General features: G+C 33.3%; 2 protein-coding genes across 2 annotated transcripts in view; one reads left to right on the plus strand and one right to left on the minus strand.

Annotated features, from left to right (window-relative positions):
• NPFR (Neuropeptide F receptor) overlaps positions 1 to 13,742 on the plus strand; it is a 111,775-nt gene extending 98,033 nt beyond the window's left edge. The window contains exons 3-4 of the mRNA XM_088258698.1: positions 463 to 696; positions 12,643 to 13,742. Coding sequence (XP_088114824.1) covers positions 463 to 696; positions 12,643 to 13,419 — 1,011 coding nt within the window. The 3' untranslated portion in view covers positions 13,420 to 13,742. The remainder of the gene's footprint in view (positions 1 to 462; positions 697 to 12,642) is intronic.
• Positions 13,743 to 25,251: 11,509 nt separating this feature from the next.
• Positions 25,252 to 27,732, minus strand: LOC148310286 (uncharacterized). Its single transcript, XM_088258716.1, has one exon. It carries the CDS (start codon positions 27,730 to 27,732, stop codon positions 25,252 to 25,254), a length of 2,481 nt encoding a protein of 826 aa, XP_088114842.1.

A 27,732-nucleotide genomic window follows, 5' to 3' on the forward strand; every position in this document is an offset into this window, starting at 1 on the left:
TGTAAAAACATTTTACCTTTCATAATTGTACAAACCACTTTAAACCCTTCAAGCTTATACTGACTTTTAACAAAATTTTGAGTGTGTTCAAACACTTATTCACAAATCTGGATTATCTTAAATTATAGGAGTTATTTATCATATTATTTTCTAACATTAAAAATAGATATTTTGCTCAGTAAAAAAAAGTTTTTTCGTCTCACCAATAAATGCAGATAAACAAACAATGTTTCAGAATTTGATCATTTACATAGAACTTCAAAAAATTTGAGTAGTGTGGTTGTCAATCATGGGTATAAAAGGTGAATGTTGAACCAGCCTATGACGGTCATAAGCCCCGTAAATGCCCAAAATTCTATTTACTTCTTCATGTATGTTGAAATATCAAAAAAATATCCTGTTTTTCTCTACAAAATCTTAGATTAGACAATTTGCTAAACATTTTTAATTTCATTTCAACAGGTGGCCCGGAAGCAAGCAATGAGAACAGCTAGGAACATGTTCATAGTGAATCTCGCTGTTTCTGATCTTCTTCTCTGCCTGGTGACCACTCCTCTGACCCTCATGGAGATCCTGAGCAAGCACTGGCCCTTAGGGAAGCAAGCATTGATCTGCAAACTCATAGGAACTCTTCAGGCGACTTCCATCTTCGTGTCTACCATTTCCATCACTGCTATAGCTCTGGATAGATATCAGGTACTACGTCATTCAAATATTTTATCTTATTTTATTAACAGCTTATGCCTTTATCAATATTAATAAACATATGTAAAATATCAATTAAGAATACACTAGTAAAAATCATCAGAGTAATCATCACTATAATAATATAAAACAATTCAACGACCGTTATGTACTAGAAAGAAATCTGGAAATTCTCGATTGCGAATTTTCTTAGTTTAGCAGACAAAACCGCATATTCGGAACAACAGGTGGAAGTTCAACACTATCCAAATAATTTGATCTATCAGAAATATATATCAGATGCATTGTAACTGCAGACAGTTGGTAGAGTTCCGTATTGAATTGTTGGTTAGTATATTTAAAAAAAAACACGGTTATTGGATTGAATTCTACTTTTATTTACACATATGATATGTGACGCGTTTTGTATTATTAAGACATTATAAACACTGTTTATCAGATTATAATATATATCAAATTCACTAGAAAATTAACATCAAGTAGATCCATCTTTACCGACTTTTCAAAAGCATTTGATAAACATTTTAATGTAATCATTCTACCAAATAATCATATTACCTTCTTCTTCTTCTGTGCGTATCATGTAAGGTTTCCCTGACGTCGACAATCACTTAAGAGTAATTTTCTTTGTCTTGAGAATCATACCACCTTTTTAAATTATTGATATGATGATATGAGTATGTGCGACAAAATGCTTAGTCAAATAGACATAAATAATTTTTCTTCTAAAATTGTAAAAGAAAAATACTTTTTTTACCACTTTAGTTGTTTAACCCTGATGATGACAAGGTTCTTGTCAAAACCGGTTGGAGGATAAATTTTCCAATTAAAAAGTGGTTAAAAACAAAGTTGTTTTATTTTATGTTTAATAAAATGTGCCACAACTATCTGCGAAAAACATTCGATAATATTTCTTCGGAAAAATGTTTTTTTTTGGTTTGAAGTTTAATGGAAATCATTTATTTGAAGTTGTCTTTTAAAAACTTCTGAACAATAAATTTTGTATAAAAAAGACAGATTCAAAATACTTCAAAGAACAAAAATTAAATAACTTGTTTATTTATGTATGACATTTGTCTCTTATTGTATTTTTTTATCGAAAATATTTATTAAATATACTCATCCATAGTAAATATATTTTTAAGAAAACTTATTATTTTTTGATATTATTATTTTCATAAATCTCTTAAAAAAATAAATTACGTACCTAGAACGTTGATTTAAATGATTAAGTCCGGATATGAGAAATTTCCTTCCTATCTTGATATTTTCAGAATAAGAAGCTTATAATTCCGGAATTTTCCAGCTAAAAAACGTCCGGATTCATCATAATAAATTTATTCTTGTATTATTTTAAAATAATATTTTGTATTTTGATGTAAGGAAATGAAAAACTACGTAAGAATACAAATTAAAAAATTACAAATGCACGAGTAAAAGTACGTAGCTTAATTCAATTGACAAATGAATTAAAAATATTTTTTATTTATTTACCCTAAAGATAAAATATTGATTTTTCATTCGTAGCGTGAATAATTAGATTTCTGGTAAGAAACAAATATGGACAGGTCAAAATAAAAGTATCTAAAATTGAATAAAAATTCCAAATTAATCTTACCTAACCACGAACTCAATATTAAAAAAAAATCAAATTAGAGAAATCTTTAAATTTAACAAATTTTAAGTTGAGAGATGATTGCCATCCAAAAATTCTATACTTATCAGATTACGACAATTATACAAAAGGAACCTAACAAAAGTGCATAAATATATCGTTAAAAAACTATCGCAATATGGATATTCAATTATTAAAAAAATTGAACACTTGTATAGTACCACTTATTGAGTTTTATTTCATTACGCATAACTAGTTTAAAAAACTACAGATGTTTTAATCAACGGGTAATACAAAAACTAACGAGCAAAAAAAATCAGGTGTATGAAGAGGTAGGTGGGTGGGGTAATAATTAGGGGTAAAGGGTGGGACTTCATTCAATGGGAACATGGACAATAATGTTGATGTATTTTGGAAAAGCATATTATTAATAAATGTTTCATAAAGTCTAATATTTTTGCGTATTTATAAATTTTCTAAATTTTTCATAACTTGACCTTTGTATGTAATAAAATAAAACCAAAAAATTGTTTTATACAGGTGTTATTCTTAAAATAATTAACATGTCATTTCACAAAGTAAACGCTGGATCAATATTTTTTAAGCCCTTATCAGCACCCGATGGTGCATGGGCACTGCATCATGTAAACGCAGTTTTTTTTATTTTCAATACACGACGGAAAGGTGATCAGCCCTCTGCTTCAGGTACCAGTCCAGGGTTATATTGAATAAATATTATAGTGAAAGTGAGCCCCCCTTGAGAATCGAACCCGGGACCTCCAGTACGGTAGCCTAGCGTACTGACCATTACACTACGGAGGTGGATAAATAATATGGATGCTAAATAATGGGCTGGGCTGGGCTATTAAAAAAAAGATTGATATTTTGCTTCAGTTGAGTCAGGTGTCGACGGCCCCTACGTAAAGTACTCTGTTTGCAAATGTGTTACTTTACAGGACAGAGCTTTGAAGATTTTTTAAGCATATTTTTTTTATTAATTAACGTTTTTATCTGAAATTCTAAACTAGTGTTAAACATTCAAAAACATACAAAATAATGTATTAAATCGTTTTAAAACTTTATGCCTTGTCAAAAATAAGTAGTTAGCGTTTTAGGAGTTCAGTTCATTTCGAAAATTCGATGTAGATAGTGTCTTAAACGCCTAAAAATTAGGCGTAGTTTATTTTATATATTTTTTATTTGTTTACATTTGTAGATAACGGTCAGTTGATAACATACACTAAATATCTCAAAATTGACAAAAACGTAGTTAGGGTACTTTACGTAGGGCACGTCGGTATAATAAACTTGAAAAATAATGGTATCCGCTTTAAAGTTCGATGTCTCATAAAATACAAGTTTAGAGTTGTGAGGTCTATATGCAAATGATGATATTAAAAGTTCTAGGAACAATACCGCATGTCCAAAGGAAACATAACTTAAAGGTTAAGTGTGTTTAACAAAGTGTGGTATCATTATGTTAACAACTTCGCTCTCAATTCAAGAGGACATTATTTAACCCTTTCATGGCGATGATCAAGTAAATATAATAATAATAAAACCCTTATCCGCACCCCAATGGTGCATAGGGCACTGCGTCATATAAACGCAGTGCTATCTTGATCGTTTACGCATGAAGGAAAGGTGATCAGCCCTCCGCTTCAGGTACCAGTCCAGGGTAATATTGAATAAATATAATAGTGAAAAAATCACTTTTATTTATTTTACCCCCCTTGGGAATCGAACCCGGGACCTACAGAACGGTAGCAGAGCGTGCTGACCATTACACTACGGAGGCGGACAAATTATTATTAAAATGCTACTTTGTTTTAAAATCACAATAAATATTTTATTATTACTGAATTGTTATGTCCACAGATTGGCGGGGCGTTTTATACTTTCTGCCTTATCCTACAGCTGTTGTGAACTGCGGCATGAGATAAATTTGAATAGTGTGGTTGTCAATCATGGGTAGAATGGTGAGGCTGCACGCGTGTAAAGTGATCACTTAACCAGTCTATGACAGGTCATAGGCCCTGTGAATATTCAAACTTCGAAAAGAAAAAAGAAACATAACTCCTGAGTGGACAGAGCAACGTTCTGCTATCAGAACGTTCTATAAAAAGCTTTTTTGTAAGCAGAGAATCTTTTATTTGTATGCAAGGTCCAAATCTTGCATTAAATTGAAATAAATACTTGAGCCCCGCATGAAAGCTTGCCCAGACTTCCATTTTCTTCTTTATCGAAGTAGAGATGTTTAAAAATGTAAAAATAACTCCCGAGTGGAGGAAACCCAGATTTGTGAACAACTATTTGAGAAGGTACACTCAAAATATGGAGATTTTTTATTTTAAACAAAAATTGAGGGATAAATTTGTGGCGCGTAAAGGGATTTATAATTTGAGATATTATAGTCTAAGTTTTGACACGTATGTGAATCTAATGCCTTACGAAAGCACTTGAGAGATGATAAATGTAAACTAAATTATGAAAATATGAGTAATGTTTCTGGAGTCTTAAGATTATGTTTCTAAATGGTTTAACAATTATTTAAAATGATGTAAATCGTTGAAATTTCAACATTACTTAATATTAAAAGCAACTTGGGCACTTTAAGGCAAATTCCACAGCTTTAAAACATTATGCTAGGTACCTAACTTATTTGAACTACTTCATCAACAAGAATGTGTAATATTTTATAAAACGAGAGTGGTTTAATATTTATACTTTTAATTCTTGTGGCTCTCGAGGATTTATACCATATGGTATTCAAATTTAAAATAAACCAATCGTATAAAACCAGTTTTTTGGGTGAAATAATGTAAAAATTACCAGTTTTGAGAATTACAGATGGAGCAGATTTTGATCTTATATTTTTGTTGTTGAAAAAACGACATTTTTTTACTTGTTGATGAGTGCCTTCATTTGTTATTCTCGAAACTAGTTTTCTTTAAACCCCAGTAGTGCGTAAAACGCAGTGTTATCTTGATTGTAAACACATGAAGGAAAGATGATTAGCCCTCCACTTTCAGCCATCCGTTGATGTTATTCCACAAAGGGAATGCCAAATTAATAAAGGAATATGGTTTATTAAACGCTTGACTTCAGGACTAAGAGATTTACAGGATGTTGAATCTTGGTGTACCTGATGTCGGTACAGGTGAAACCTCGTACTGTGTATCAGTTACAGTGATTTTTCGCATAACGAAAGACTCGCATAACGAATTCCCATTACCTGACCACACAACAAACCTCGCTTCACATAACCAACTGTATCGTGTTACATATTACCCCTCGAACGCTATATGGTCTCACGTAGCAATTGTGCTTGTTCGATGAAACTAAACGATACTAAAAAAATTGAAGAAATTCTGTTAAATTTTAAAATTAATGTTTAAAATTATGAAAATCTTATTTTAACCCTTTTCTACACCCAATGGTGTTTAAGGCACTGCATCCTTAAGAAACAGTGTTATTTTATCGTTAAATACACGAAAGAAAGGTGATCAGCCTTCCATTCCAGGTACCAGTCCAGGGTCAAATAAATATTTGACAAAAAAATCAAAAATCTTCATTTCGACCCTCTTGGGAATCGAACCTGAAACCTCCAGCATGGTAAACTATGGAAGCGGACTGAAATTATGATAAATCTTTTAAAAATAATTTTTATTTTTGTCCAAGACTTTTATTACTCATTTATTATCAAAGAATTTATTTTTGTTCATGAAAATTATTGAATGAAAATGAAAAGAAAAAAAATATCTTCATTCAAAAATGTATTGACTTGATATTTTTTTTTGAAGATGATTTTGACGCAAAGTACAAGTATGTTACTGGGAAAAAATTCATAAATATTTTATTTACGTTTTCTTTACGTGCAACTTACCATATATAATGTTTCAACCATTTCTAAATTCAGACTGTAAAATAAATGTGTTTTTTCCCTACATGAAGATAAATTTTCTGCTGAAAAAAATCATCCCTTTTTGTAAACGTATTTTATATTAATTTGCATATATTTATTTTTATTAACATTCTTATCCGGATGTAAAGGTCTATTCTATAACGTTAATTGAATTTTGTATTATCCCTTGTGATATTCTCAACATTTTGAGTGTTTCTAAATTCTTCGCAAATCATGTGATTTTCTTTATCACGTGGTCTTAGATCCCCAAAACGTTTTGTTTATCTAGTATTGTACCCTTAGAACATTGAAGGGTGAGGAGAGGGTAGATGCTATTTTATTTATTTTCATCAGTAGAAATATGAAAAATAGTGACGAGGATTTGGTTTATGTAATTCTGTTTATCTTTTATTATAATAAATAGTTTTATTAATTTTTGTGCTTTCAAAATAAAAAGGTTTATAACTTTTCACATACCAAAACATTATTTATGAAAAACCTACCTTAAAAAATATTTTTTAAAACATTTTGAGTGTGCCTAAATACTTAAGAGAGTTTCTGATCAATAAAAAGCTTATTTTCATCTCACCAATAGATGTCTCTAGTGAAGTTCTAGTGATTCAAGAATAATGTTTCAAAATTGGTTCATATTTATAGAACTTCCGAGAATTTGAGTAGTGTGGTTGTTAATAATGGGTAGAATTGATGAATGTTACACGTGTGTAAAGTGGACATTTAAACCAGCCTATGACGGTCGTCAGCCCCGTAAATGCCCAGACTTCTATATTCTTCTTCATTTTTGATGAGATGTCAAAAAATAATATTCAAAAAATCGTTTCAAAATGATACTTATTTGATTGAAACACGTGTCACGGTAGATCCAAACATAAAATGGTAATTACTAACTATAATTTAAATATATATAAAATAAATATTATAACTTGGATTTCTTTAAAGTAGAAACAAATGGTTTCACTTGAGAAAATATGGTAATTACTAACTATTATTTAAATAAATATAAAATAAATATTACAACTTGGATTTCTTTAAAGTAGAAACAAATGGTTTCACTTGAGAAAATATGGTAATTACTAACTATAATTTAAATATATATAAAATAAATATTACAACTTGGATTTCTTTAAAGTAGAAACAAATGGTTTCACTTGAGAAAATATGTGTAGTTCGAAGTTCAAAAGAAATGAACTGAAAAACTTGTAGTGAACGAAAAAAAGAAGAAACCTCTGTTTTAGAATTTCACAAAAGGGAGAATACGGTGTTTTTGTAGCTGAAATTTTCAAATCAACTTAGGTTGGTTAAATGTCCCTTCAAAGAATTCAACCTTTGATGTTTTAACTGAAAAAAAATCTATTCCTAGAAAGAGTGGAGATTCTTTATATCGAGTGATTCTTAGAAGTTTTCGTAAAGCTAAATTTCAAATGTTCAATTTTTAATGTTGTATTATGTTGTGAGTTTCTCTTGTTTTTAAGAGTAAAATTAATGACTTTATAAAATACATCTCTTTTATGTTTTCATATCAAATAATAGTTTTTCAGTCTTCAGAAGTATTTGGATGAATAAAAATATATTATTTTTTGACATCTCATCATAGATGAAGAAGAATATGGAAGTCTGGGCATTTACGGGGCTTACGACCGTCATAGGCTGGTTTGAGTGATCACTTTACACACGTGTAACATTCACCAATTCTACCCATTATTGACAACCACACTACTCAAATTCTTGGAAGTTCTATGTATATATATGAACCAATTTAGAAACCTTGTTCATGAATCACTAGAACTTCACTAGAGACATCTATTGGTGAGATGTAAAGAAGCTTTTTACTAAGCAGAAACTCTTATATTAGTATGTGAGATCCGAATCTTGGATTATAATCACACACATGAAAAACGCCAGGAAATACCATTTTCATTTTTATTATTAAGCTTATAATTATTATAATTATAATTATTGAATGTTATACGTGTGTAAAGTGATCACTTAAACCAGCCTATGATGGTTGTAAGCCCCGTAAATGCCCAGACTTCCATATTCTTCTTCATCTATGATGAGATGTCAAAAAATAATATGAAAATAACTCCTGTAATTGGAGATAATCCAGATTTTGTGAACAAGTATTTGGACACACTCAAAATGTTGTAATAAAAATATATTTGGACATAAAAAAATAAAATAAGACTTAATTAATAATACTAGTACCAGACAACGTATTTTATGCTTATAATGTGCGTTATTGGTTTATATGAAAGACGAAATTAAAAACGATACATTTCCTTGTAATTTTTTTGTTAAAATATATGAAAATTTTATTGCTTCCTCAACTATGTACTTTCAAACATTAATTATTTTCAAATATATTTGCATAGAACATTTTTTTAATATGTCATCAAAGATTAAGAAGAATATATATTTACGGGGCTGACGACCGTCATAGGTTGGTTTAAGTGGTCACTTAACACACCTGTAACATTCACCAATTTTACCCATTATTGACAACCACACTACTCAAATTCGAAGAAGTTCTATGTGTATATGACCAATTTTGAAACATAGAAGCTTTTTATTGAGCAGAAACTCTTTTATTAAAAAAATATATGAAAATAACTTCTGTAATTGGAGATAATCCAGATTTTGTGAACAAGTATTTGGACTCAGTAAAATGTTGTAAATCTGTATTTTTCATCGTGACAATTTTTTTTAAAGTGGTCCAAAGATGAAGAGGAATATTTTCATCTTTGATGAGATGTCAAAAAATAATACGAAAATAACTCCTTTAATTGGAGATCATCCAGATGTTCTGAGCAAGTATTTGGACACACTCAAAATGTTGTAAATCTATATTTTTCATCGTGATAAAATATATTTTTTAAAGTGGTCCATATTTATAATCCATAATGCCTACTTCCGTATTCCCATTCCGGATGTGCGTCAAATGAGATAAAGGTCCTCAATCACGTCAAGTCAGTAAGGTGGTAAAATGAGATAAAAAGCGTTCCATCAATGTAACTGACTTGTCTTCATTTTTACGGATTATCTTTGCCTTCATGAAAATATTGTAACAAATGACTTTTTCGTAAGGCAAAACAGCTTTTATTAAATATGGAAATACGAAGCCATTATTCCCATTTTTGTACTAAGACAGATTTGTCACTTAGAAATTAACACTCACCTCTTAATCATCGTTCACTTTATGTAATACACTTTAAACACTTATATTGTTAAAATAATAATTCTTAAGCTATAGAATACAAGTAAATCTCAAATATTAAACACGAATTGAATAATATATTGTCACAAATTTTTACTTGCTGTAAAAAAATTGAGAATATGATTTAAAAATTAGACCTTTCGATAAAAACTAATGACAGTTTTTGAAACTATTAATGTGGAATGCAAAAAAAAAAACTCAACAAGTCGTATTACAAGGGTAAATGATTTTTTCAAATATTCTAAATGTCATTCCACAAAGTAAATGCCAAATCAATAAATTATATAAGTGTTTAATTTTTTTAATATTTAAATCATCATATTATTCCACAAAGATAGTGCAAAATAAATAAAAAATGGATTTCAATGCATTAAATTTTCTTTTGAAATCCTGTCTCTCCTAACTCTGTATTTTAAAATACATTTTTAATTACTTTTTACACGTGTCAGATGAATTGAAAAACTATGTATCTTTTTTCCTTTAAAAATTCCGATGTTTTTCCCTAAAACTACGAGTATTTACGCCTTTGATGGCAAGCGCGAAGCTTTGGTGTTTTGTTGTTTGACTGCCATCAAATAACAGGCGTCGAACATTGCACGAGTTGTACCAAAAAACTTTTTCCCCTAAAGTTGTAAACTCCATTAAATTGATGTTTTTCTTTTTTTCAACTAAGTTACACAACATGTAATGGACAAAGTTAACAACTTGTAGCTATATACGTCACAAGATTAATGAAACCTTTCGTAAAATGCGTATTTTAACCCTCGACTAGTCGAGTTGTATCTAACAAATACAAAATATATATGCTTAATACATTTTTACTAAAGATTCCTAGAATAACAAGCCACATTTAAACATATATTTTTCCCGTAAATGAATGGTTTACGTTTTTCGAAAACGATACGCGTATAGTTTTGGTAAAGAAAATATCTTGATCATAACAAAATAAATAATAGTTTGTGTTTTAGGTTGCACAATCAAGATATAGAATATCGGAATAGACTATTTGAAAGTCAGTAAGGTATCGAATGAATGAAAATTAATACTAATATTTCAAATTAATACTATTTGCCCCTTCACTACAGGGGTAGTAATATAGGATAAATTTAATAGTATTGATTAATTTTATCATTAAACTACATATTTAAAAGGATTGTTTAAAGAGAGGCATGATTGGGGAAGAGAAGATTGTTTTCAAAGAAAGATTTGTGTGGTTTAGAAGAAGATTGTTGTAGCTTTCTTTTCTATCTGCTTACCATGCGGGGAAGTGGTGTGACGGTAAGTTAGTTAGTTAAACCAAAAAACAGTAAATTTTAGAATAAACAAATTTCCAAATCATTGATTTTAACGAAATTTGCCCGGCTAGTTATTTGAGATTTCCAAAATCTAATTTTATCTTACTTTTTTAGCATCCACATTTTAAAAGACGTTTCAACAGCTATTAAATCACTTATTCTTAGTGGTTTTTAGATTTTATTGAAGATGAATATAAATTTCAATATGAAAAATAAGAATGACGGAAAAATTCTCGAATATGGACTCTGTAATGGTTGCCGAGACGTCATCAAAATGAACAATGATAACGCTACGTAATAATCCGAAAATGAATTCATCAAAACGTGACTGTCAGACACAAGGCATATCATAATGATCGTGACCAACAAAGGGTTAAATCTCCTGCTTTCCGCCGACCTCTTCTCTGTATTTTATAAAGATATTCAGCTTTGTATCTCGACAATACTTGACTTGAATAAACTTGGCCGTATTTTCCAGATGTCATGGGGATTGAAGGATTTGCGTGTTTACTTTTCTACATTATGTAAAACTGTCCTTGAATCTGAGCAACTCCATGAATCTGATATCTTGTACCTTATATTTACATTTTATGAAAAAAGAAATAAAAGTATTCTCGCTTATGAAATGTAAAAAAGCTATTCTGAAAATGAAGTGCTGCGTAAGGGATAGAAAGCTGTTTATTTGTATTTAATAAATAAACGTCTTAATACAACAAAAAAACATTGAGATGGATTGATTTGGCAGTTACTTCGTAGTTATATCTACTATTTTTCGTTTGAAAAATTTACTTTGGATATACCTATATTAATTTTAATTTAATGCGACACGTGTTTCAACATATGCGGCGTTTGATAACAACGCGTGTTGTAATAATTAAACAGTGGTATTTATCAAGTATACATCAAATATAAAATATTAAAATATTTAGAATTTCGCTAACAACATCGATAACGAAAATTTAATTTTAGTTGCGACATCTTTAATATACATTGATATATCATCCATAAGGTGAATAATCCAACCTCTGATATGAGAAAAATATATATGAAAAATGACAAGTATAAAGTTGTAAAAAAGAAGGACCATACATAAACTTGAAATGCTATTTCAGGTGTTCTTTCATTATAAATATATATTTAAACGAATGCCTTATAAATATTACCTATGTTGAATTGGTAAAACCTATATATATATATATATATATATATATATATATATATATATATATATATACATATATATATATATATATATATATATATATATATATATATATATATATATATATATATATATATATATATATATATATATATATATATATATATATATATATATATATATATATATATATATATATATATATATATATATATATATATATATATATATATATATATATATATATATATATATATATATATATATATATATATATATATATATATATATATATATATATATATATATATATATATATATATATATATATATATATATATATATATATATATATATATATATATATATATATATATTTATATATATATATATATATATATATATATATATATATATATATATATATATATATATATATATATATATATTATATATATATATATATTTTTCACAAATTCTTAACTGAGAGTAGTACCATTTTTTAAGATTCTAACTAAAAATACGATGGAAATCTAGCGACAGTGCAAATTTGTACATTTTTCAAAAATTAATGCAATATAAAGGTTTGATGTGAGACAACATACGCAGAATAGGAGATATGTAGATGTTTGCAATTTAAATGCAATAAAATTTTATAACTATATGTTTGGGATATTTAACTGTAAGTTTGCAAAATTTGTGCTAATTTTTCTTTTTCTTTTTTCACAGGTGATCGTTTATCCCACTCGAGAAAATCTTCAAGTCATGGGTGCGATTGTCATACTGACGCTCATCTGGGTACTCTCTGTAATCTTGGCATCTCCGATGTTCATCTACAGAACACTGAAAACCCACACCATCAATCTTTTCGGTATAGACAGCGTCAGTTTTTGCATGGAAGAGTGGCCGATTGAACACGGCAGGGCCTACTACTCTGCCTTTAGTCTCGTAGTACAGTATCTTCTACCCATCATCGTTGTGTCTGCTGCGTATATGAGGATCTATTTCAAGCTAAAATATAGATATGTCTCCACAAATTTGACCGGAGAAGTTAAAAAAGAAAGGGAAAGAGGACGCAGGATGCAAAAAACCAACTCTTTACTCATTTCCATTGCAGTTATCTACTGCATCAGCTGGTTACCTCTGAATCTCTTCAATCTATTCGCTGATCTCTACGACGAACCTCTGCTGGACCATCAAAGCATGCTCATCATGTACGCCGTTTGTCACATGATGGGAATGTCGAGCGCCTGCTCCAACCCCCTTCTCTACGGCTGGCTAAACGACAATTTCAAGAAAGAGTTCAAAGAAATTTTAGCTTGCGGCAAAATCGTGAGGGTCGGAAGATCCATGAGATCTCCGAGAAAAAAACAGCTTCCAGAATCGACAAAAGGTGTCAAATTATCCGTGATGGGGAACAGAAAATGCAGCGACCTGCAAGACATTACCGAAAACGGAATGCATTTGACTGTTGCTGATACGGAGATGACTATCTTGGCCAGATAGAAATATTTTTGCCGGCGCTTGAAGAGGGAACGCGCCGATCTTGACTTTAGGTCTACAAAAAGACCTAATGTTTACTGACAGTTAGAAGACGGGAAGGTTGGAACAGAGTGCTGAGACTCCATGTATGAATAAAACATTATATAAACTAGTGACAACTCATACGAACAAAACATAGTCGTTTTAGCTATGACAAAGAGTGCTTTTAGACAGTGAGCATAGATCTTCAACTATCTATAACCTGTGAATATAATATTTCATATTAGTCAATTCGATACGCTGTTTTTCATATGCAGTATTGTATGGTATATTCTAGGATAAATTTTCCCCCGATATCATATTCATACAAACAAATTGGAAAGGATTTTCTTTTCAGCTACGTAGTCAATGAATTAAATATGTATTTGTCGTGGAAACTTACAGATTGTTGAGTGAATAGAAATATTTACCAGTGTAGTATTTAAGTATCAGGAAGATAATGGACAATTGAAGAAAATTTTTAAAGTTTAATATATATTAAGTAGATTTTTTAAATAAATCAAACTGAGTATATTTATGTGAATATTTTTAGGGTATATAAAACAAAAAAAATATGTACCATAAAACATATTGTAATTGCCAAAGAACAGAAATTTACACAATTTATTTATAAAAAAGCAATGTTTGGTTTTGTAAAATATTTACATAAAAATCCATGAATTTTTGACGGTTAAAATAAGGTTATATGAAATTTATGAGTATGTTCTGTGTGGACGTAAATTTTTTTGAGTATAAATGTATTTTTTAATAGTATAATTGTTTATGTACTCGTATTTTTATTTGCATCACTGCATTTCTTACCATTTTTTTTTAATAATTGTGTCGCCTGCTTTCAAAATCTGCCAGATCCATGTAAGTCAATTTTACAAAAAATGCGAAATTCTCTGAGTAACATTTATGTTTCAAAGATTTGTCTATCATTAGATAAAATATTATGAAATAGGGAATTTTCACATTTTTTTTTGTATTTAAAAAACACATGAGACACAAACCGATTTAATTAAACCTTAATTTTCGACCTACCTCCGCTCTCTGATTGGCCGATATGGGTCAGAAGGCAAGTTTCATGAATATAACGGAATTCGAAATACAACGCTGTTTTTAAGTATTTTTAGCAGGGTTATCAAGAACATAAATATTTTAAACAATAAAACCTACAATTGGCATTCCGATAGAGTATTTATTTTAATATCTTATTAAATTGGATCTGGCGGATTTTTAAAGTAGGTGACACAATTATCCTCATCCTTCTTTTGTTTCTGTCTTTGTAGACGTCACAAAATTCGTACTGCTTCTATTTCACTTGTACAAAACCACTTTCGAGTTTATTTATGTAAACACCGCTAGTTATCAGCTGTAGTTCAAACCACTGAATAATGTTTGTATAAAGTTTTTGTTAATAAAATTAACTTGCCACAAACAAAAATATCACCAGAAATTTTAAAGTCTAGAGAAACCTAGAGTTTGTAGGTATGTCAGTTTCAGTTTTGCGGGGAGACATACATTTAAAATCATTTTTTATACTAAAGTACTATCCCTATATACTCGTATACTAAAAATTGCCTACAAACCTATAAGTATATAATGCAACCCAATTCGTTATGATTACCGAATAGTCCTAGGACAAAAAGCAGGAATTTGTAAAAACTCTATTATTTTCTAATTTTCGCAGTACTTTTTGTTAATATGTAAACGTCGCTTTGTATATATATTTTTTTATGATTGTAATATTGTATATTTATAACACAATATGTGTGCATATATTTCTTTAATTGACTAAAGTCGCCATTTTTTTTCGACTTTTACAAGCTATGGACTATCGTCGATAAAAAGGAAATGAAAGGAATTTTATACAATACTTTATTTTTTATGGAATATTAGCATTTTTTTAATCAACTTATTTTATTTGCTTAAAGGGTTCAAAGCGTTAATTTTAATTGGTATTTATTTGACTGTTATTTTTTACTATTATTTCATGCGAAATAACAATTTAAGATGCTTTAATTTCAACAAAGAACCGAATATGAGTGATGTGTTTTTTGTAACATTTATTTCTTTGCCAGTCATGAAACATTATTCCAAAATTCTGTCAATTATACAAATTAAAATGTAGTCCTCCTAAGTGCTCGAGAGTTATTTTTTATATAAAAAAAATCTTATAATAATAAACATTGTATTAATAAGAATTATAAAACCATACTGTTGATAAAAATAATACTTTAAGCAGCAAGGTAGGAGAGTGTTACATTCAATATACTTAAATGGATCAAAATGTTCTAATACTTTGAATTTTGTAGTACCTTAAGAAATTTGTAGTCTTAAATATGTACTATATAAAAGAAAAATCATTTATTGACATTGACAGCACGCCAGAGGATATTGTGGGCATGGCTTAAAAATACTATATAAATTGATATTTATTTGCAATAATAGAAAACGGGTTTGGACAAAAACACAAACATGAAAATGTCTAATAAAAATAAGTTAAATGTATGTTTAATGAAAAATTGTATATAGAAATACAGGGATAAAAAGTGCATTCATTTCTTCGGAAGGTCTTACTTAGGAAAAGTATTGAGAAAGGAATTACATTTATGGATAAGAAAATAGATATCAAGGAAAAATGTAATAAAGAACCCATTATATATTTTTGTATTCCTACCCAATTAAGTGAAGTATAGACATAATATTTAAATTAAAAATTAAACAAGAATCCTGTTTTAAAATATCACTGAACGTAGCAGCAATGAATTGATTGAAATTGTAATATGAATTTTTTAAAAAAGAAATTCTTTGTAATATTGTAAAATAACATTATTATGTCTCGATAACATCGAATGTTTTCAAATAAATACATTGTTTTAAAATATGCTAGAATTTTTTATCAATGTATATTGTAAATGTATGAATCATAATAAATAAATAAATAAATGGATTTTATAAAAAAAAGGTTTCATATGTTTATTTGAACCCAAAAACACACAAAATATTTTTTATTATTTTCATTTTATTTTAAATAAAATAAGAATATGACCTACACAATATTTAACACATATTTTTAAATTTGAATTAAAATTAACTTTAGGTACTATAGTATGACTGACGAATCAATTAAAAAAAAATAAAAATATAGAAACAGGAGGAATATGTATGAATGGTTCTACTTTTCATTTTACAGTAAAGAAAAAAGGTATGTTAATGGCAGTTTATCGGTATCTCATTTTGATTTCACTTTGTTCTTATACAACGAATATTGAAATACTGAGAGCTGTCAGTTTTCAAAAGAGATATGAAAAATTCATTCAAAATATTATGAAATTCATATTGAGAGAATAAAATCATGACAGAAAAATATGTTTAAGTCAAAACAAAAAGCTATGAAAGGAAAATGATTTGTTAAATTCCGTTAAAAAAACGTCCGGCTATATTTAGGGGTGGAAAGTATGAATTTTCAATAAGGAAGTAAAAGAGATATGACTGCAAGTTAGATTAAGGAGAATACACACAACTCTTAAAAATTTACATGAAAAATGGTTACACAAGAGAATTTTATTTTATAAATTAACAAAAAACAATTTTTTTCCTAAAGGAATAGCACGCAAAGCATCTATTTTAGATGCTTGTTTGCAAGTAGGATAGAAAGGATAGGGAAAGAAAATTTAAAAAATAGATCACAAACGCCCAGACCAATTGAAAATATTTTTTTCTTGAATTGATTTTACAATTGGCGGGAATCGAGCCCACTGAAAGCAAAATGAAATTATACTTCATGGTATATAACTGATTTGAGATGTAATTCATGGATTAAAAACCTTGTAGAAGACCATTTTTGGCACATTAACATGTAATCGTAACTTACATGTTTACATATCATAAATTCGAGAACTACTGATGTTCTCTAGATTTATAGGCAAAAATACATACTGTTTTTTTACTTGTTGACGAAAACCTCTGTGATTATTGAAACTAGCCGTGTCCACCTAAGTAAACTTAAAGGTGGTCTTCAAACAAAAGTTTTATTTTGAAATTGAAAGAAAATTTACTTAAACAAAATGCCGAAGAAAGATCCACTTTTCTTGAATGTTTTTTGCAGATACTTTGTGGCACATTTTAATACCACAAAGTTTTGAATGTGTTTTGAAAGTTTTTTATTAAGGTAATGAAATTAATTATGAGTATTTTAATGTTTTAGAATTTGATAAACCCTGATGATGACAAGGTTCTTCTTGAAACCGGTAGGTTTAGTGTACTAATAATAAAAAAGCGGTTAAAACAAAGTTGTTTAATTTTATAAAGATCCACTTTATTTAACTAACGTTCCTAAAACTGTGAGAAAATTTTTACCTGTGAGTTCAAGTATTGCATTACTTTGTATCCTTATAAAATTATTATTAGTCAACACAGCATGAACCAAACTTTCTAGGTTGAACCACCCTCGGCCACAATTTTACTGTTTTTATCAATCACAAACCATTTAACGTGAAAAATTTATATGTTTTACGTCAAAAGTCAAGAATTTTTTTCTTATACAACAACCTAAATGCAACAATACAAAATCCAGAACCTCAACATGTTGACAGATTTCAATATATTTATATATATGGCCTCCAAAGAAATCTATTACATAAACACGTCACATTTTCAGAAAATACAAATAACATGTATACGTTTTTATGAACCCCAGATTTGCCTTTTATATAACAAGAACACAATTTCTGTGGTGGGTATTATGCTTTTGCTTAAAGCAAATACAAGCCAACCTTACCTTTTCGATGAAAGGATATTTTTGTTGAATTGTTTTGAGGGCAAATATTGACTTCAATTGTGTGTTTCATTCTATTTTTATCAATAAGAATACAACCTGTATTACACGTACAATATATATCTCAGAAGAAAATTGTAGACTCTGAACTGGACAATCTCAGTTAATTTTAATGTATTTTCAGTAAACTTATTTTTATATGTTTCAGGTTGGTTTTTTCATAAAAACTAACAAATTGTTTTAATTTTTTGATAAATCATGTTTTTATTATATTTTTGAGCCATCAATTTGTTTTTCTAACTTTTGAAGGAAATTTGAATATTTTTGTATAATTTGAGATATAAAAATTTTGTAAATGATTTTTGTAAAAAATTATTTATGAAAATACGTATACACAAAAATAAAAATTGTTAAAACAATAAAATCTAAAAACCAATTCATAGATACGATTTTAAACGAGTTTTAAAAGCTTTAAAAGCTTAAAAAAGACATGAAGATATCGTAATAATTATAAAAATTGTCATTTTCATAAACTATGACAAATAAATGTTTAAAGGTTGTTCACTATTCACGTGAATAAAAAAAAACAACGGTATGTCATACTAGTTTATAAATAATAGCTTTTTAAATATAAAAATTTAGTTTCAATAAAATAGTAGTTCAACAAGTTTATGAGGCGAATGTAGTTGGTAATAGATGCAAATGTTCAAGTACTTTATATGAGGACATAAATAAATGTGTTAGAGGCGAAGATCGTTTATAAATATAGATAGGCATTCTATTCTTTCCGCTACTTCTGCGGGGTAGAAGCGTGATGGTTAGTTAGTTAATTTTATTTTTTTAAATAAATACATGTATAAACACACATATCAAATAAAAATATTGAGAAAAATTTGATTGAAAAAATGTTTTCCCTTTGAATGATTCGGAGAAAGTATTAATAATAACACACAATATGGTACATTTAAAGAAGGTAGTAACGTTTTATTTGTATGTAAACATACTATAATATATGTATTTATTCAGAGTTCAAACAGAAGAACAAATGGTTGGGTTCAAATTCAATTAAAATTTTAATTCAAGCATCATAATGTAATACATCAGAGGGATGATATATAATACGTAAAGCAAATCAACATTTTACCAAAGTAATCAAAAATTGTATTGTATTGCCGGAAGTTATAATCTAAAATACTAGAATGGAGTTCTTAAAAGGAGAGTGAATTCAATGACATATAAATAAGGGTGTGTTTTGGGAAATACAGTAGTATGTACCATATTCATATATGCGAGTCAAGATATATAAATATTTTTGATTCACACAGTGCTGTGTGATAAAATTACAGTTTCAACAAATTAATTCTTATAAAAATACCATATTTTTTACGTTTTCAAGTTATGTATTCAATGACATACAAATTAATGTGTATTTTGAGAAATTTAGTAATAATTTAGTCCGCCTCCGTAGTGTAATGATCAGTACGCTCTGCTACCGTTCTGTAGGTCCCGAGTTCGATTCCCAAGGGGGGTAAAATAAATATAAGTGATTTTTTCACTGTTGTGTTTATTCAATATTACCCTGGACTGGTACCTAAAGCGGAGGGCTGATCACCTTTCCTTCATGCGTTAACGATCAAGATAACACTGCGTTTATATGACGCAGTGCCCTATGCACCATTGGGGTGCGTATAAGGGTTTTATTATTATTATCATACACATATGTTTGTGCGAGTCAAGAAGTATACATTATTCATTATGATAAAAAATATTATACGAGAATAAAAAATAAAATACTTATAAAAAAAACGATGAATGGGTACTTACCAAATTCATTACTTTAAGTCTTAGTGTAGAATGTTATTACTTATTTTATGTATTTTTTTATACTTGGCATTGCTGATGCTCAGTCAGATTAAATGGAAAAGAAAGAAAATATGAATTAAATATTTCTAATATTTTCGTAAAGCTTGCAGGTGCTCAACATTTTGAAAACTGTAAAGAAGCACGTTGACTTCCATAAACAAAATAAAAAAATGTTATTTGACATAGGTTTAAACATCTGTTCCAGTTCGGTAAGTAACTTGATGAGATTCAAGATTCCAAACAACTAATAAATACACAAGTAAACGATTTTGCTAAAAGTCCGTTTTTAAATATGTTTCCAATCACTCATCATCCCTGATCCCTTTTGACCGTGACTGCCAATCAACACAAAAAATAAAGCCACTTGAGATACCTGAGCTTCTTTCCCAAACCGTCAAAATATTTTGAATATTGTTTAGTAGATAATTACTAATACCCGGGACCTCCGTTCTGGAGGTCCCGGGTTTGATTCCCAAGGGGGTAAAATAAATATAAGTGATTTATTCACTGTCCTAATATTTATTCAATACTACCATAGACTGGTACCTGAAGCGGAGGCCTGATCACCTTTTCTTCATGTGTAAACGATCAAGATAACACTGCGTTTATATGACGCAGTGCCCTATGCATCATTGGGGTGCGGATAAGGGTTTTATTATTTTTATTATTAGTAGATAGTGTTTTAGTATTTATCAGTCTTGATAACGAATCGGTTAGCTTCGAAACCGGTAGACATTATAATTAAGTTATAATAAAATATTTTTACTGATTTTAAAACAAAGCTACATTTTAATTATAAAATGGAAAATCACAAAGTTAGTGCTTCAAATATAAATTATAAACATATTTATATATATCGCCCATTAGTATAATATTTCACAAAAAGGTGTTTTTTTTTGCTAAAGTCATTTAAAAAAAGTAAACGTCTGGAAAGGATATGTATTTTCATTTCAATTCTTTCCATTTCGCAAAAACCATTAGTTTCATTATTTTTTACCTTTATTTATACCACTCAAACAAGGAATTATTAAGTATGTATACACGCGTTATTTTACAGCAAAACACTTTGTGTCTTTCCTAATAACATCACGAAACCATAGTTACAGCGAGAGCTGTCAAACGCACGCTTTGAGTATTACGAAAAAATAACAGAAAAACTCTTTGGTAAAAATGTTTGAAGCCAAATTTAACCTTTGTTTTCTAACGTTTTTCACTTCTTTACAAATCCACCGGAAGAACAAGTGAAAAACCAAATAATATTTTATCATAACGACGGAAAATGAAATCTCTTTTTATTTTTTGTTTCGGAATATAAGGGAAAAAGAAAGGATAATATAGGGAATAAGTAGTGAAAAAGGGTGATAGTACAAAAACTGTATTTTTCTTATTTATTTTTATTTAGAAAATTGTTAATAATATTAGTATTTAACCACTCACCGAGATTTTTATGTCTACCGGTTCCGAGACGTACCCACCTCTTCGCCAGGACAATCACTACCACAGCATGCAAACAATACCACCCTTCACCACCATAGCACCATTTACACACTTAAAAGTACACAAAATGTTTAACACATGCAATTTTTGGTCGACCCGAAGACCAACATGTACTAAAGGTTTCAGCACAAACATGCGTTACGAGCCGAGGTTAACCTCGGAACATAGTTTAAACATGCACTTGTATTTTTTGTTTAAGTTTTACTGGGTAAATACAAATTTTCTGAAAAAAAAAACAATTTATTTGTCAACCATTTCATAGATAATGATCACAAATATATAAAAAAAACGTAGAAATTCCAAAAATCATTTATACGAAAAGTCATGAACTGAGAATTCTCAAACCAAAAGAAATACAAAAATACATCTAATAATGAACCTGTAATTAACAATATGAAAATGACTAAAGTCACTCCCCTATTGTCATGATTCCACTGATAAAAATAAGAATAAGAAACAGCCCTACCCTTTCTTCATCCTTCAGCGTCTCAAGGACACAACTCTAAAATTTATACAAAGCTTCTTTGCATACGGTATTTCAAAATGATGTGAAACGCATCGAAACACGTGTCACGATAAATTTTAAGAAATGGTAGTATTTAACAAGTAATATTCAAAATAAAAAATTGATATATATCGCCACAAGGTTACTGTTAAATTAAAATTATGTTAAAGAAAAAATGATAATCCTAGCAGTAACTGGACATATCGTAGTCGTACAGGAGAAAGTGACCAACTAACAAAAGCAAATGTTCAGGAGGGTCATTTAAGTCACTTTTGCTTGGCAAGACAAAAACATCAATACAGTTAGTCATTTTTAAAAAGTCAATATATTATGCTTCTAAGTTTAAAATCCTTTTTGATTTTTCAGGGCAATATTAAGCTGTTAAGATATCAAATAGTCAATGATCACGTTTTTGTAAAAAAATGCACTTGGTCACTTTCTCCTGTATGACTACGATATGTTCGATTGCAAAACTGGCGTCTTGGGTTCGATTCCTGCAAATTTAAATTTGTATTTCCAGATAGATTTATTTACGTTTAATATAGTATGTACGAGTATATTTGTATAATTTACTTCTTTTTGTATACGTATATCTACTCTTTCGATGTAAATTTTGATAATTTTCAAGTTTTTTTTAACTCTTGACGATTGGTTATATGTTAAATAAAATAAAATAAATGAACAAATGGTCATGGTTGATTTTCGCAGTTGAAAATACCGTAAGTTTTCTACTTCGCATATATTTTACACACCTTACGATTATTGGACTTCTTCAAAGTTGTAAAACTGTCATATCCAACGCACACTTTATACGCATAATTTACTTTACAGAAAATACTTTTTAAAGCCGGTTGTACAATCCATGAAACTAGTATGTGAAGTTTTAAAATCTTTACATATATGTTTTAAAAAGGTTAGTGGAACAGATTAACTGCTGAACTTAACACCAGATAAGATCCAAAAGTATGTAGAATATATGTATATAATATATATGTATATAATATTATATAATATATATATGTAAGTTATACAGCAAAATTAGGAAGCGTCTGAAAAGCACTTGAAAGGGCTAGCTTTTTTGGAAATAACCTATTATAAGTATGTGATATTAATTTTTGACATATCAACAAAGATGAAGAATATTATGAAAGTTTGAGCATTTACGGGGCTTACGACCGTCATAGGCTGGTTGAAGTGATCACTTTACACACGTGTAACATTCATTAATTCTAACCGTGATTGACATCTACACTACTCAAATTGAAACTTCTACATATATTGATCAAAGCCGAAACACAGTATGCCAGACTTCACTAGAGACATCTTTAGATCTCTCTTGTCAACTCTAGCATATATAGATGTCAAAAATATAAAAATAATTCCTATGCATAAGTAAAATATTCAATTTTGTGAGTATTTTGACACACTCAAATGTTATGAAGTATGTACGCGACGCGGCGACTAGGCAATCGCGCCGCAGCACAAAGTACTGTAGATGCCGCAGGTGCTGGCGTCAGCGCAGAGCGGCCGGGCAAGTCTCAGTCGAATCTACCCGCGTAGAGATCCACCGAAAGCCCAGAGATCCCTTGCGATAGCCGGCGAAGGCGGTATGTAGCACCGGCAGTCGCAACCTGCACGCAGCAGGCAACCGGGTCGTAAGTCCGGTGTCGCTCCGTCGGGTCGTCGCGGCGGCTCCGTCGTCGTCCAGTCCGGGTGCATTCAGCTCCAAAGTAAATCCGAGTCCAAGTCCAGGGGGTAGCGGCGGTCGAATGTTCCTGAGGGGCGATGAGTCCGGGCGGGCAGCGAAGTCGGGAAGAAGCGGGGCGGAGAGAAGAAAACGCAGCGGTAGTCGGTCGAAATCTGATTTATTAAGCTGAATGTAGCCCTATATATACCCGCTCTGGGTGCCTCGCCGTAGCGCCGCCCGGCCGTGCCTGACCAATCGCGGAGGGGGGTATGTCCGCCAATCACGGCGTAGAGGGAGCGAGGGCATTCGCGTACCGTCTCCCTCTAGCACGTATAAGGACATCCCCACTCCGCTACTTCGGCGCAGTCGAGCGCGCACCACAGAGCGGTATACACTTTACAATTTATTCAGTCTATAATAATGTCTTAAAAATAGCTTAATCTAGCCTAGAGCTAATTTCTCCTCGGTATGGGCAAAGACCACCCCCGAAAGCGACACATTTCAGTCTTTATTGAGGGGGCAGTACATTGCTAACACATACCGAGGTCCCTAAGCTAATTAAATTCTATTTCTAATCTAGTGTCTTCTTTACGTCGGCTACACTCCCCCCTGCCGAGGAGGCATCCTTGCGCCGACGTCGTCTCCCAGCAGCAATACGGCGAGCTTGATGGCGGGTCTCGTGTATGTTCCGGCGGCTGTCTGGACCCTGGCGCTCCTCACTTGTCCGTCCTTCCCCGGGGTGACCGCTATGACGCGCCCCCGCGGCCATTCGTTCCGCGGCAGGGCTGCGTCCGTAATCACCACGATGTCGCCGACCCTAATAGGTGCGGCAGCCTGTTGCCACTTTCGCCTCTGTTGTAGCGTCGGAAGATACTCCCGCATCCATCTCTTCCAGAAAGCATCCGCTAGCTTCTGTGCCGCGCGCCATTGCTTCTTCAGGCATATTCCCGGCGGTACGCCTCTGTAGTCCGCCAAATGCGGTTGGGCCCCGCTCGACCCGATGAGGAAGTGCATCGGTGTCAGAGGGGCGGCGTCTCGGCTATCCAGCGAAACATGTGTCAGGGGGCGAGTATTAACTGTATACTCGGCCTCCGCTATCGCCGTCATTAGCGTCTCCTCCCGAGGGTACTGTTCTTTAAGTATTGCCATCAGCGCCCTTTTTACTGACCGGACGAGCCGTTCCCAGGCTCCCCCCATATGAGGTGCCGATGGCGGATTGAACACCCACTCGATTCCCCTCTTCGTGGCCTCGTTTTGGAGCTCGGGATCCTCAGCCAGTCCTCTCATGGCGTCCGCGAGCTCCTTGTCAGCTCCCCTGAAGTTAGTGCCGTTGTCCGAGTATATGGTACTAGGGTGCCCCCTGCGAGCGGCCATCCTTCTCAGTGCCTGTATCGTCGAGTCGGTGCTCAGTGACGGTGTGACTTCTATGTGCACCGCCCGCGTCACCATACACGTAAACAGGGCCCCGTACCGTTTCTCACGTCACCTTCCGATCGTGACGTGTACGGGCCCGAACATGTCCACCCCGCAATGGGTGAACGGCCTGACGTGATGATCCAGGCGGCCGACTGGCAATTGTCCCATGAGCGGCGGCTGCGGTCGCGCTTTCTGCATCCTACAGAAGCGACACTCGTAGATTACTTTCCTCACATTTGTCCGCAGTCGGGTGATGAAAAACTGTTGTCTAATCTCGCCGAGTGTTCGCTCCGTGCTTGCGTGCAGTCGCGACTCATGGTAGTGCCGGATCATCAATCGGGTGTATGCGTGTGCGCCGTCTAATATTACTGGCGCCTTCATGGGCTCGCTCACAGCGGGCGCTTTGGTTATGCGCGTCCCCATTCGCAGGACGCTTTCGTTATCTAGGAACGGGGTCAGCCCTATCAAGCGGCTCCCCCGCGGGAGGCACTCCCTCCGTCTGATTGCAGCTATCTCGGCTTGGTAGCTGTTTTCTTGGCATATCCTTATCCATGCCCTTTCTGATTCCTCGAGCTCCTGGACCGTGAGCGTAGCGCTCCCCGGACTCCTTTTTCGGCACCGATTTACAAACCGCAGTACCCACGCCGTAGTCCGGATTAGACGTCTCCACGACGAAAACCGTAATTCGTCGGGGAGCATTGTCATAACGATAGCGCTGTCCGCGCACTTAAGCTCCACTTCTGATTGAGATGCTGCCGTCGTCACCTTGAGCGGCGGCCATTCATCCCTTCCTCTTCTAATAAATTCTGGCCCGCTGAACCATACACCGGTCGGCGATATGTCCGGTATCTCGCCGTCTCGTGTCCCGAGATCAGCCGGGTTCTGTTTCCCTGGAACCCACCGCCACTCACGAGCGTTCGTGAGCTCATCTATCTCCCCCAGGCGGTGGGCCACAAACGGCGTGTAGATGCGGGAATCGCTCCGAACCCAGCACAGCACCGTCATGGAGTCCGTCCAATAGAATGTTTCCCGCAGTTGTACGCCGCATTCCTTCTTGATGGTTGCTGCTAGCCGCGCAGCTATAAGCGCGGCCTGCAATTCCAGGCGTGGAATTGACAGCGCCCGTAACGGGCTCACTCGACACTTGCTGGCCACAAATGTCGCCCTTTTCCCGGCGGCGGTGTCCTCTACGATATACGCAACGGCGCAGCTAGCTTGTTCCGATGCGTCGGAAAACACGTGCAGCTCTACCTGCTGGCCCTTGCTCGCCACGCGCCGCGGGATGGCGCACTCGGTCTCGCGCAGTATGTTTATCCAAGTGCGCCACTTATCTGCCTGTTCTATGCTTATCTCCTCGTCCCACCCTATGTGGGATCGCCAGATATCTTGCAGTAGAATCCGTGGGCGTATCGTCAAACACCCGACGAACCCGAGCGGGTCGAATATGCTCATGACCTCGCTCAGGATTTTCCTTTTCGTTGGCCTCCCGGCCGGGACCTCCCGTGACGCCGCAAACTTGAAGCGGAACTCGTCAGTCACCGGGTCCCATTTTATCCCCAGAACTCTCTCAGTCGTCGAGGTTCCGCTGATAATGTCTCGCGCGCACTTGCCCCTCAATTCCTCGGGGATTGTTTCTAGGACTGCGGGATCGTTACTCGCCCAGTTCGCGAGGGTAAACCCGCCCCGCTGTAGAAGTTCGCAGACCTCTCTGCGCAATCGAATCGCATCTGTCGTGCGATCCACAGCATCCATGTAGTCGTCCATGTAGAACTTTCGAAGCACGGCATCTCTGGCGGCGGGCATGTCCTGCCCGTGGTCTTCCGCGACCCGGTTCCGCACATATTGGGCGCTGCTCGGGGAACATGCAGCGCCAAACGTCATAGACGTCATAACCATCTCCCGAATTTCCTCGTCGGGATTATTTCGCCAGAGGAACAGCTGCGCCCGCTGGTCCTCCTTCCTTATCTTTATTTGGAGAAACATCTCCCTTATGTCCGCCGCCAGCGCGACCTTCCCCTCGCGAAATCGCATGATATTCCCCACAAGCGATGAGAGGAGATCCGGTCCATTGGCCAACATGCCATTCAATGAGGCCCCGTTACAAAAGCTGGCGGCGTCGAACACAATACGTAATTTGTCGGGCTTGTTTACGTTTGTTACTGCGAAGTGGGGGAGGTACCATCGCCCACTCGAAGTGTCCTCTATTTCGGCCGTTGCCAATTCCCGCGCGTACCCCTTGGCGAGATATTCTTCAATCTTCCTTCGGTAGGCCCCGGCGAATTGACTATCCTTTCTGAACTTTTTCTCCAAGCTTGAGAAGCGATTCAGCGCGATACGGCGATTGTTTTCCAAACAAGGCCCGCCTTCCTTCCATAGAAGCCCCGTCTCGTACCGCCCTTCAGGTAGGAAACGGGTCGTAGCCTTCATGACCTCTATGGCTTGCGCCTCCTGGCGCGATATTTTCGCTGCAGCGCATATTCCCAGCGCATCCACAGCATAGTTCCGCTGGACTAGCTCTTCCAGCCTCTGGTCCGCACTTAACGCCAT

Source organism: Brachycentrus maculatus, unplaced genomic scaffold, assembly GCF_059751285.1.
Source record: "Brachycentrus maculatus isolate JH-2025_06_01 unplaced genomic scaffold, ASM5975128v1 h1tg000102l, whole genome shotgun sequence".
NCBI classification, from domain to species: Eukaryota; Metazoa; Arthropoda; class Insecta; order Trichoptera; family Brachycentridae; genus Brachycentrus; species Brachycentrus maculatus.

What these genes read in the sequence shown, in the direction of transcription:
- LOC148310286 (XM_088258716.1), bottom strand. Translation starts at nt 27,732, where the DNA reads ATGGCGTTAAGTGCGGACCAGAGGCTGGAAGAGCTAGTCCAGCGGAAC.